The 13,561-nt window shown below is 35.6% G+C and overlaps 1 protein-coding gene across 1 annotated transcript in view; it reads right to left on the bottom strand.

Moving 5' to 3' along the window:
* The window catches only part of wdr27 (WD repeat domain 27), a 62,785-nt gene that overhangs the window by 34,550 nt on the left and 14,674 nt on the right, over positions 1-13,561 (bottom strand). Inside the window, exons 18-22 of the mRNA XM_051918071.1 lie at positions 12,280-12,401; positions 11,023-11,144; positions 7,659-7,756; positions 7,109-7,230; positions 2,869-2,966 (exon numbers count right to left, since the gene is read on the bottom strand). Coding sequence (XP_051774031.1) covers positions 2,869-2,966; positions 7,109-7,230; positions 7,659-7,756; positions 11,023-11,144; positions 12,280-12,401 — 562 coding nt within the window. The remainder of the gene's footprint in view (positions 1-2,868; positions 2,967-7,108; positions 7,231-7,658; positions 7,757-11,022; positions 11,145-12,279; positions 12,402-13,561) is intronic.

The raw sequence follows: 13,561 nt of genomic DNA, 5'->3' as shown, positions 1-13,561 counted from the left end.
TCATTTAATATAAGTCCACATTTCAAGTTGCCTAAACTTAAATTGTAAGGCAGTATGAACACTTAAATTTTTTTTTCCTTTTTTAAAGTTTTAAATAATGTATTTTTCACACTGTTCCAACACTAATTCACCAATAAATAACTAATAAAGGTTGTTAAAAGATGTCAGTTATGAAAGAAATAAATTAAGGATGTACAAACAGTGTGTGTTGACTGAGTACCAGGGTCCCACTGGCGGTGCCCTGACCTTCTATGCAGCTGAAAGAGTTTTTAGAAAGTCTGAAGCACTTCAGAGTCGCTTGCCAGTATTTCTCATACATAATTCAAAATCCAGAGGGCTGCTGCTCCCCTCTTAGTCTAAGGTTCAATATACTACTGTATACCTATAAAGGAATCATTTTAATTGTCATATGCAAACATACAGTCCCAGAACAGGCAGACAAGGGTTATGTGGAAGATCACAAGCCTCAGTCTTTCAAAGATCCTTGGCTTTTGGCTGAAGGTTTTGTCTTGGCCTGTGGAATGATGTCACTTGTGTTTTAAATGAAGTCTTGGGGGAGATAAATCCGTTTCACGTGCTTGAAGTTGGAGCACTGTTAAAGAGCCAGCCATTGGAAAAATGGAAAATACACATAAAATGGCCTGCGCCGAAAGACTTCATTGCCAGACATCAGTTTGTCAATGACTGCAGGCAAATGATGTCACTAATTCTCACATATGCTCCCGTCCATGTTTCCCGTGTTTGACCTGCATTTATCTTTAGTATTTTGTCTTAAGTGTTTTTCATGGTTTCCTCCCTGTGACAATTTTCCTTTCTCTTTTCCACTGGAATTAATCCTTCAAAAAAGTGAAAAAATATGCTGCCCTACAAGACAGGCAATCAGGCAATCAGTGTAATGACACAATTTTCCTGCAGATCAAGAATTAGTCACATGATTTTTACAACTAAGGTGATTGGCTCAAAAACATTCTGTGGTTCCATGAGCAAAAACAGCAGAATTCGACTTAGCAATAGCAGAATTTGTACTTCAGGGGGGTCATGTGGCAGGAGAAAAACTGCCATTGAGATGAAAGGGAATGCTTTTGGATAGCTTTCTCTAGGTATTACAGACCTCCTCGGGGAGGAAAGTGCATAACTTATCAAACTCTTTTATTTTAAAGCAGAGAATTCATGCTTTGTTAAAGAAGTTAGGTTCTGCAGGGATGGATGAAGTTGTTTAATGGTCCTGACCAGAAGTTGACCTGGAACTCTGTGCAAATATTTATCAAGGCAAGTAAAAGGGATTTGACACTTTCTGAAGTTTGCAAGTAAGAGCAGGAAGATCTCCAAACATAATAGAATGAAGGATGTATAAGAAGCAATTCATACCATCTTTTGTCAATTATTTTAGCTGTCCCTATAAGGGAAATAATACTAAATGGAGAGATTTAGGTGCAGAATATCTATATGGACATGAAATATCACTAAGTTCCGAGAAAAAAAATATGTTCAGAGTCTGGAACTTTCCGTACAGATTCCCGTACCTGCAGTTGTTGTCTCTGTTCTAGTTTTGTTTCTCCCGTCACAGGAGAACAAATGAGTCCAAAATGCTTTTTCCACCCTGATGCATTTACAGAGTGTTCTTAAAGGAACAGGCCACTCAAAAATTGAAAATCTGTTTATTATTAATCATTAATCTCCCGCTCCATCACTAATCTCTGTTTTTCCAAACCAGTGTGACATTCTTTATTCTGTGTAACAGAAGATTTTTTAAAGAATATCCTGGCCACTCTTTTCCATATAATGGGTCTGTCAAGCTCCAGAAAAAAAAAAAAGACGTAAATTATGACAAACTTTTTTGGGTAGACTGTTCTTTTAAAAGAACTCTGGAAACACTTCAAGTTGAAGAAAGTATTTCTGAATAATCTGTCCTCCTACGAAGAAAGAAACAAAACCAGGACAGAGACAGAAACTTCAGGTACAAGAAACACTGCTTAAAGTTCCAGACTCTAAAAACTCTGAAAAATGTGTTGCTACATCATGGGTGAAATGATGATATTATGTTCTATTACTTTCAAAATGATAAATGGATAAGAAAACACAAGCACTATACAAACACAGAATTCATTTTGAACTGGAACTAATTGAATTAAGATTCAATTTAGAATTTATTAGCAGGTTTATTTTTCAGATACCTTTGGTATCGGTGTCTATTTATCTATATATTTAACTTGATCTTATACAGACCAACGAGGGACTGTGAAAGAAAACGCATTGCTGAATTCACTCAGTGTCCACCTAAAGCAGAGTGGTTACTGTTAGGTCAACTGCAGGGAGGGAATTCTTTCCAGAGCCCTTTTGGCTGAAGTCCGGGCAGGCTCAGCTTTTAGAGAATCTGGAAATTTTGGATTCTTCATTTAAATGATATATGTACCTTTCTGACTGGCCCTAATCCTGGTTGTTCTGAACGATCTTTAGGGCATTATGTAATGTAAGCCTATAAACAACCTGGGATTTGACCGTTATTCAATTCTTTGGAGGACAGGTTATCAGTGCTCTAGTGAGGTGAGGGCATGGAAATGTATGCTAGACTGAAAAATCCATAACTTGAGCAACATATGTAGAACGCCAATTACTCAATAATCAACTTTAAATCATAGATTTCAAAAATACACAAAAGTAGATATTTCATCTACTTCGTCATTGGCTGAATGGTGATATTTAATAATGTTCTGTAAGCTTAAGCAAAGTACCTAACTAAATCTTTAGATTATTGTAATATTTTTTCAAAAGATAATTGCATAATTCAACATTTAAGTCTTGGTAAATGGGGTGAATATTATGCAGTCTTGCCCTCTAAAGCCAAGGAAAGGAGATCAAGGGGCTTACCTTGCTGTGCGCAGGTCCCACAATTTCAGACCGTCTGTTACAGCACTGCTCAGGAAGAGATTGTACGATTCCAGGGCCTGTGTACAGAATGGTGACCCCTGCAATAAAAGAAACAGAGGAAATAATCACACCAAAAGAAATTGGCACAATAGAAGGAAATCAAGGATCCTGAATGAGGAAACACTTACAAAACTGCTAATAACTAATATCGAAACATACAGAAGATAACAAAGTACAGATTTTCATTTTCTTATAAAAGCCTTCAAATATCCTGATATTCAGAAAGAATATAGCAACTTTTTTAAGTTTTTACTACTAGTGATTCAATCACTGTGAGCTGCAATATCAGGTCAGCCTTTTAATATACACGACTTTTCAAAACTTTGGGGTCAGTAGATTTTTTATGTTTTTGAAAGAACTATTTAATGCTCACCAAGGCTGCATTTATTTGATCAAATTACAATAAAAACAGTAATATTGTGAAATAATATTACAATTTAAAATAAAAAAATTATATTTTAAAATGTAATTTGTTCCTGAGATGGCAAAGCTGAATTTCTTCAGTGTCACATGATCCTTCGGAAACCATTCTAATATGCTAATATTTGTATAATATCTGGTGCTCAAGAAACAATTTATTATTATCAATGTTGATAATAAAATAGTTGTGCTACTTAATATTTTTGTGGAAATCGTGATAAAAAAATTCAGGATAAATGTCTTTACTGTCACTTTTGATCAATTTAATGCCCATGCTGAATAAAAGTATCAATGATATTATTAAAAAATCTTACTGATCTCAAACTTTTGAATGGTAGTGTACATGAATTGCAAGAAAGATGAGCATATGACATTTATTTGGTCTAAAGTATCTTATTCTTATAAATCTACTATCCTAAATAAATACATGCATGCAGCATCCTTGTTAAAATTAGTTGTCATAGCTGTTGTCCGGTCATAGAAAGAGACATAAATTTGGCAAGAGATTGCAAACAAGCTGCACGTGCACGCTGAAAGCATGCAGACTTTCCAGAGCTGAAGTTCTACCAAAAAGCCAGAAAAGTCCACAGAATGGAAATGTTTGTCATACATTGTGGAAGACCGGTGAAACAATCTCTCTCCTGCCCTAACACAAATAAAGATGGTTTAAAGTGTCCTGTGTGATTATTTACACACAATTAGACATTCATAAGAAATATTCTCTACGACAGTAGCTTTAGAAAGAGGAACATGTTGCTCATGGAGAAGAATGTAGAATAGCTGAGAAAAGGTTTGTTGTAGCTCATTCACAGCTGGCAGGAATTCCCAGTGATCAGCTCTCTTGATCCCTCTAGGCGTCTCTAATGCGTAGGCTTCTTGTTGGAGGATCCCATATGTATGTAAGAGCCAGGTTGTGTTATTGTGAAGAGATCAGACTTACAAGTACAGCAGACAATGTGTAGCGTGACTGGAGGTTGGTATGCTGGTATGGAAAGTGGCCGCTCGGGGAACGTGGGAGAGTACCCGCTAGCTAAAGCCATTATACTGTGTTAGATCAGTTATTCCAGTCCACTGTCCACTTGTGTACCTAACTAATCTCAGTTGACCCTCTCAAACTTTGGAGTATCTGGGGCAATGAATCTGCAAAACACGTGGTACACTGCTCTCACGTCATACAAGACATGAGAGGGGAGGTCAGTAAGGGCAATATACCCTACAGAAGCCTTAGTTCATCCTGTTTCATCTCACATGTCTGGCAGTATGAATTTTCTGATACTCAATATTTAAATATACAAATATAAAAGAATGTTTCAGTACATTTTGCAGAAACCATCGCAGCAGTAATTTATTAAATCATTATCAAATGATAGAGAAGAGCAATAGTGTTCACATGCACAGTAAGTTTTTTTTTTTTTAAAGAAATTAATACTTTTAATCAGCAAGTATGCATTAAATTGATCAAAAGTGACAGTAAAGACTTTTACTGTACATTGTTACAAAGAATCCTGATGGTTTCATGGTTTCTACAAAAATATTAAGCAGCAAAACCTTTTAACCAGCAAAAAGCACTTTCAGGTGAATGGAGTGCAATAGTCTATGTAGGTTCAACACAATTTCATAAATGCAAAAGGACAGTAAGCAGTATCTACAGACAGAATGTGCTTACCCAACATGCTTGGCTTAAGTGTGATCCTCCCTCAACTTATTTCATGTTTCCGTCCTAATCTGTAAACCTGAGGGATTTAGACCAAGATACTCAGAAAGATAAATGGGACACGCGAGACCTACAACTTAGGCCCACCTTGGAAAACCTCACACAACTGTGGTTTGGATTATCCCAACTAAACGATGAACTTTTATCCTTCAAAGAAGAAGACATCATATCTTGCATAACGTTCAGAAAGGCCTTATATAATGGGAGGATGGGAGTGCCAAACTGCAGAGAAAATTTGGTTTGGAAAACGGGACTTGTTAAGCAACTCCAATACGAGCTGAATCCGTTCATTATCTTTCACTCCTTTCAAGGAAGCCACACATTAAAGTTGAGGTTAAACTTGTATATTCAAAACCATCTACTTCTTACTGTCCAAAGCAGTCTGAATAAAGTAAAATCTGGGTGTGGACAGTAGTATTAGTATGGGCCCCATTTCCCCTCAGTATGATTTCCCAGCAAACAAAACTCATCTAATCAGCTTCATTAACTATAATTATCTTTAAGATTAGGGCTCAGTCAGTATTTCCTTGGTATTGTTTCTGAAAGTGACTTCATCATGGTTGCCATGGATATGAGGTTAACCCAAGAGCAAAGTGAGTCAGAAGCAAAGCGTCTTACTTTGGGTTTACAACGAACCCAGAGCATAGTCCAGCCTCACAATAAAAATACATACACAACCCACAAAACAGCTTAAGTGGTTTGTAATTCCAGTTTTAGTGTTGTAGCCACCAGGGTCACCACCAGTATTGAGTCGTGTGCACCTTGTAAATGACCACTGAGGTCTAAGAGAAAAAAACACTGGTCTCTCTGCAGCATGAATGTCACTGCATTGTTTTTAAAATGGTGGAGACAGTCACAACAAAACAAGTTTTAGAGGGTGGAGTAAAAGGCTGGTTGTGCATACTTGCGACTGATATAATATACACTACCATTCAAAGGATAGCCAGTAAATAATGTTTTTGAGATAAGTCTCTTCTGCTCACCAAGACTTAATTGCTAAAAATACAGTAAAAATACCAATATTCTGAAATATTATTACTATTTAAAAGGAATGTTTTCTAATTGAATAGATTTTAAAATGTAATTTATTCCTGTGATGGCAAAGCTGAATTTTCAGCATCATTACCCCAGTCTTCAGTCAGTGTCACATGATCCTTCAGAAATCATTCTAATATACTGCTTTGGTGCTCAAGACATTTCTTATTATTATCAATGTTGAAAACAGTCGTGCTGCTTAATGTTTTTGAGGAAACTGTGATACATTTTTTCAGGATTCTATGATGAATAGAAGGTTAAAAATAACAGCATTTATTTGAAATAGAAATCTTTTGTAACATTACAAATATATTTGCTGTCAATTTAATGCATCACTGCTGGAAAAAAAAAACGTTCTTACAATAGTTCAGATATTTTAAAATGATTTTTTTTTACTGTTTTAAATATGAAATTGAGCATTTGCTCATTTTCAAGTCAAAACTGCAATGACAATATTTATCAGTAACATAAGATTAAAAATAAAACATGCAAAATCATTTAATCACTTTAAAAGCTAAATTCCTCACTGTTTTTTTTATTATTTTTATTATTTTTTATTATTATAACAATATAACATAACAGGACTCCTTGCTACAAAAATGACTAGGGAGTGTCTGGCTCCTAAAAATAATTATTCAAGAGTCAAAATTTCTTTTTAGTTGCCAAATAATAAAACTGTAAAACTTTATTTTATTTTTTTATTTTAAAAATAAAATATTTGTAACATCCGGCACAGTCAGTCTTTGGATTGTTTTGGGAAACTGTACACATTTTGGGAAACTGTATATATGTCTCCCATATTTGACACACCTGTTTAGGTCTTGGAGTCTTTACTAATGAGATGACGAGAATAATCAAGTGTGTTTGATTAGGGAGTGATATAAATGTGTACTGTTTGGGGGATCTTCAGAAACAATGATGGGAAACCAGTGGTCTACATAGTATAACAGTCACTTATTTCAAAAGAACAAGGAAAATCCTGGCTGACATCATATGGTTTTATTCTCTTACCTTGTTCTGTGTGAGGTGGTGGACAGCTCTACAGTGGGCATCAGGGATCTGAGTGGCCATACAGCCCTGGTTCATATCGAACACCTGGATGGTACGGTCAGCACCAGCTGCCAAGACGATATCTGATACACTACAGTTAAAGAGGTATACTGAACTTAAACTGTCACCTTTAATGAAATCCAATATGTTTAAATAACAATTTTCTGAATAGTTCATGGCTTTTATAGCAATACCAAAGAGGCCATGAGATTACCCTGTACATTATATATTATAATCTGTACAAATTTTAATCCAAAGTACACACAGAAAAACTTTAACAAAATTTTAGCATTACGCTGATGTGTTCCACTGCATGCTTTGCCACATCAGGTCCACCACATTACCTTATGTAAGGATAGGCTGAACAGAACGAATTATTAACAAACTGCAGTGTTCAGAACGTTTATTGCTTAATAAATTAAATGTAAAACATTTAATAAGGAAAAGGTTTGGACACATTTGTCTGAGTTAAGAGCTTAAAAAACATTCTCAGTCAGGTTTTTTAGGATACAGGAGTAAAAGTCATTGATCGCTGACACTGAAGTGATGTCCGTTCCTGAATTCATGCTTAATTTACTGGCCAGTTTGGACTTGCTTCTTTGCTTATACCTGTGTTTTAGAAGGAAGAGCAAAATAAAATTAAACATTCCATATGAATCTGAAATAATTTTAGAATTGTTTCTATGGATAATAACAAGGCATTGTAGTAGCAGTGTGGACATGAGCCTGATGTGCAAATATTGTAAACATAGGTAGTACTTAGGGGTGGGCGATATGGCAAAAATATCATATCACGATTTTTTTCAGGAAAATCACGATTCACGATTTTATCACGATTCTTCATGTTGTTTTTACTATTTTGCAAGTGACTGAGCATTACAGCCAAACCAATTTCCCTATTTTAAAAACAAAGCCTTACAAAATAACAAAATATAAAATAAAATAAAAAAATGGCAGACATTTAGGCCAAAGTTGCGAAGATAAAAATCTTTGTCATTATTTTATCTTTGTTATTAAAAAAGAAGAAAAACATAGGCTACACATTATACAAATGAAATTAATAAAATGCTTTATTTTTTCAGCTACAGTAGGTGTATTTAACAGCAGCATTCAAGTAAAAAATTAAATAAACAAATATAAAAATAAAACACTAGACTTCACTGTATAAATTATACATTGATTCTTAATAAAGTTAATGTATTAAAGTTCTCAGTCAAGAGCAGTGGGTGATTTTCTCTTTAGGGATAATTAGGGATAGTACTGCCATAATTTACTCTGTCAAGTTGTTTTAAACCCTAATGAGTTTCTTTCTTAATAAAAGTTATTTTGAAGAATGTAACCAGACAGTTGCTGGTCCACAGTGACTATGTTTTTTCTACCATGGAAGTCAATAGAGACCAGCAACTGTTTGGTTAACCCACATTCTCCAAAATATTTTATTTTGTGTTCTGCACAAGAAAGAAATTAATACAGTTTTGAAACAACATTACAGTGAGTAAATAATGACAGAATTTTAATTTTTGGGTGAACTATCCCTTTAAGGACAAGCGGCAGAATGGTTAATATTAGGCTGCTCTGTCACTTTAAAGACCTGCACGTATCTCTAATATACAGCCACGCATCCAATTTTCTCTCAAATGTTTACTTTCACTTTAGACATAACCAACTATGTTTATGTAAACTTTGTGTGTATTTGACAGTATTAGACTCTAAAGATAACTTAGTAATCAGGCGCTGTTTGACAGGCTTTTAGTGCCTGTGCGCTTCGCGTATTCTCGTTCTAAAAAACGCATGCGGCAAGTCAGAACAGCGCATCAGCACACAAAAGAAAAGTTTAACCGGCAAGGCACATGAAATAATGAACTTTTGTGTATTGAAGTGTCCCGCGAATATTACTCTCTACCGCTGCGTTAAAATGTGAATGTACGTCACGTTGAACAGTATGCTGAGACTGAGGCGCTGGAACTGCAACTGATAAAAAGCACTGTAGCACGATACTACGATATTTCTTCATAAGCAGATCATGGAGACATTTTAATCGTTCACGATCAAAAATTGTTTTATCGCACACCCCTAGTAGCACTCCTTTAAATCTTGATATGAAATAATATTCTACCATTCAGAAGTTTATATTAAGCAGCAAACTGTTTCAAAGATAAATAATAAGAATTTTTGCTTGAAAAAGCACCAATCAGCATATTAAAATGATTTCTGTAGGAGCATATGACACTGAAGACTGGATTAATGGCTGTTGACAATTCAGGTTTGCCATAGGAATAAATTACAATTTAAAACATATTTAAATAGAAAACAGTTATTTTAAATCATAATAATATCTCACAATATGTCAACTCAGGTCAGGCACAGCAATGAGAATAAAGGATCTAAGTACAGCAATATTTATTAAAAACTCCAAAAATAAGAAGATAATCAAAACAGGAGCAAACGCATGGCAGTGCAAACACAAGACAAAGAACTGAACAAACTGAGGGCTATATATACACTGTGAATGATAATCAACAGAACAGGAAACAGTGTGTAGCTCAGTTGGAAACTATGGCAACTAACAATGAATGAGAACTAAGGCCCCATTTACACTAGTGCATTTTCGTTTTAAAATGGTGTTTTAAAACGAAAACTATCCTCGTCTACACTGGCATTTTCACAGCGTTTCAGAAATTATCTCCATCTACACTACACAACCGAAAACGCATGCACACTGGGTATGTGCGTACAAGTGTAAAAAGTTGCCTCTTGCACATGTAGGTAGCTGCAGTATTAAGAAAAGGCAGAGTTTAACTGCACAAGGGCTGTTAAAACTGACAACAAAGCCAGCAAAGATTGCAGTTCAGACTCCATGTTATTGTTTACACGGTCGTCAAGGATACGCAGAGCGCCATTGTTTTCAAAAGTCTCTGTTTTGCTCCGTTTACACTGAAATGCAACCCTGGTGTTTTCAAACTAAAACGGGCTCTGCAGCGTTTTCAAAAATCTCAGTTGTGTCCAAAACGCCGGAGTAAAATGACAGGCGTAACCAAAATGTAAATGACAGGCGTAACCATAGCAAAAGTTATGCGCTTTAAAACGTAAACGCACTAGTGTAAACGGGGCCTAAGACAAACAAGAACAGAGAAAACTAAAACGCAATGAAACTAAACATAACCCTTACACAATATTACTGTAATTTTAATCAAATAAATGCAGCCTTGGTGAGCAGACTTTTTTTAAAAACATTACAAAATCTTACCGACCCTCAAACTTCTTTTGACAGTATCAACTGTGATTGCATATGGACCATTTTAGAGAAATATGGAAAAAAATAAAAATACAGTCTTTATTTGAGTAGAGATTTTCTACCACCTTACATAATGCTGAAAAAGGTCTTGTGCACATAATTATTCTCTGTAAGAGGGATAGAAGATGTTCCATCATAAATAGAATATGATGTGCAATATCTGGCTCATGTTTCATACGTATCTCCTCCAGGGATTCCCCAACACTTGTGTTTAGACATATAAAGATAGGGATTCTTCTATGATTCTTCAGAAATAACTCATGGATTCTCCATTGACGAGCGCTCACCCCTTTAGAACATACATCCATACTGTGACCATAGCCAAAATATATACAAAAATTCTACACAGCTTTCTGCCTGAAGTATGTTATAGTAAACAGTGTTAACTAGAGTTTAAATTAGGATTTTGATATATGGCTATAAATCTGATAGCCTGGCATACTTCCAGTTTTTACAAGCCCTCGAACTAAACCTTTCTTTTGGAAGAGCAGATCTTCAGTTGTTGTACGGTCATCAATACCCTGCATTTACTATTACTTGCTCATTGTCTATTAACTGCTTGTGTGTATGTATCCCGTACCTCTTGATGTCATCTCTTGTGGTGTCCAGATGGTAAAGGTACAGCATTAGATTTGATCCTGACGCCAGCAGTAAAAACTTGTCCAGATAATAAAACTGAGCCGTTCTGATAGGCTTTGTGAACTGGAGAAAAGTTAAACAAACAGTGCATAAACAGACAGTCAGTAAGTCACATCAACATTGCAGTTTATTAATAGCTTTTAAATAAGTGCTAAGTGCATTCATATGTCACACTGTATAAATTACAGCACCATATCAGCTTAAAATATCAAGATCTCAGTCATTCTCTTTTTACCAAAGATGGAGTGTGAAGAGATAAATGAGGATAGAGGAGCATAGGAATGTTGTTTTTTCTGTCTGGAAAGTATGACATTATTAAAAGTCAATGAGAGACAATTTGGTGAGTGGAATATGAGTGCTACTGAATGCTTAGTATACTTATTGTATGCAAGTACGTGAATGCATGTAGTTTCTAGCTTAAAGATTTAATGCTTTGTTGCCTTCCAACTATTTGCCATTATCATCACTACCACAAGGGCTGCTATATCAGACATTAGTGTAAACTGTCTGCTTTTATACTTTTTAGTTATTTTTATGCTACCAGCCAAACCTTGTACCCTTGACTGCAATGTGCTTGCCAAACATTTGTCTTTGTTTGCATATTTACTTGAGTGTATTTCTGGCCAAAATGTCTAAAATGTATTTATACTTCGCTTTCAACATGAAGTAGCCCTGTTTATTATTGCAGACTTTTTAAAATTTTCTCATTAATATGAATGACACAAACACTGATGCATTGGGTCATATTTGGCTCTACAGATACACACGCAGGTGCACAGGTCTTGAAGACTGGGTGGGAAGACACTAGAGAGAAACTGTAAGCCAGAATGTAAATGAAGAAAACTGATTTGAATGAACTTCAGTTGTATTGGGAGTTCTGGGAAAGGGGGAAATTAGGGTTTAGAGAGGTCTGCAAGTATTTAGAGCACTGATGTGCTGACCAGGGGACTGCACAGATGCCTTTGATGTTCCAACAGAGGAATACTGCCAAGAGAAACACTTCTCACAGGAGTACGCATTCAAATGCAAATCAGTTTCTTGAATCTTAAAATTTTCTTCACATACTTTGCTCATTTGTTCACTCTGAGCTGGGTTTGACGGTAATTACAGGTACTGCAAAAGCTCAGAACTAATATAACTTTTTAAATTGCTCATGTCAGCGCAAGGACTGTATTTGGCTTAATTGTTGATACGTTACCATGGTCAGAACAGGTTCAGAAGCACTTGCAGTCCAGATGCAAAGGGTGGGGTCCTCAGAGGTACTCAAAAACCACCACTTACTATGACTCCAGCATACAGTGTTCACAGCCTTACTGTGACCTGCAAACAGAAAACAATAGAGCCAATTGAGGAACAACATATTGCTATCCTTATTGAGTTATCTAGTTCAAACCCTTGGGGGTACCTGAGGTGACAGAAGGGGGTACGCGAACAAAATGCTGAGTCTTGCTGTTCATTTAATTCTACCCTACCTTAAAGTAACACTAAAACTGAGCATGTATTTCTAACTGGCAAAATGCCGTAAATACATGACATCCAATCAAATTACCTCATCTTTTGCGGTGAAAACTGACACACAAGCAGCGTGCATATGACAGATTGCATGCAGAGTATTGTTGCCTTAGCAAATAGTGCTACATTACTGCCGTTCTCGACAATGCACCTTTGTAAAAGTGGGGATTTAGCAGTTACTTACATGAAGAACAAGTATAGACAGAGTGGACTGAGATCAATTTAAGACTCAAATTTTCTTCGATACAAAAACATACCCTGTGTGAGTTCTTGTATTTAATGTTGATAAAGAGCAAGAATGCAATTGTTCCCAAATATCCACATGATTGCAAACGTAACATTGATTATTATACAACATGATCAACAAACAAAACGTGCATTTTAAACAGTACTGTCAGTATTTACTCTATTTTGCAACGAAATAATAGTTCCAATGAAAACCACAGCAGAACTACAACTGGCAGTTTTAGTTTAATATTTAACCCCTTAAGCCCTGAGGGTATTTTCAGAGTTTTTTTTTCTGAGTGACACACAAAAAAGTAAAGACTCGTAACTCCAAAACTATAGCAAGGAGAGTCAAAAGGTTGATATTGTTTGAAAGGAAATTTTTTAAATTAAAAAAAAATAATAATAATTTGGACATTCTCATGCTGAGAAACTGCTAAATAACTGCTAGATAAAGCAAAAATTAAAAGTTTTCTCAAGGGAAATTTTAAATATATTTCATATTTGGCATGCAATAACTCAGAAAGGAAATAAGGTAGGAGGACAATTCTTTTTTGGTGATGTTCCACTATATGTGAAATTTTGTGGTGATCGCATAAAGAAATCAAAAGTTACAGCATTTGGAACCAAGGCAGACTTTTTTGTTTAGCCCTTGTTGCCCCCTAATGGGCATTTTTTAAATCATTCTTTCACGTGGAGTAACTCGTGATCGACGCATGGGATTATGTTGATCTTGGACTCAC

Source organism: Ctenopharyngodon idella, chromosome 13, assembly GCF_019924925.1.
Source record: "Ctenopharyngodon idella isolate HZGC_01 chromosome 13, HZGC01, whole genome shotgun sequence".
Taxonomy (NCBI): Eukaryota; Metazoa; Chordata; class Actinopteri; order Cypriniformes; family Xenocyprididae; genus Ctenopharyngodon; species Ctenopharyngodon idella.
The sequence above is the reverse complement of the archived record's forward strand: the minus strand, read 5'-3'. Positions and strand labels throughout refer to the sequence as shown.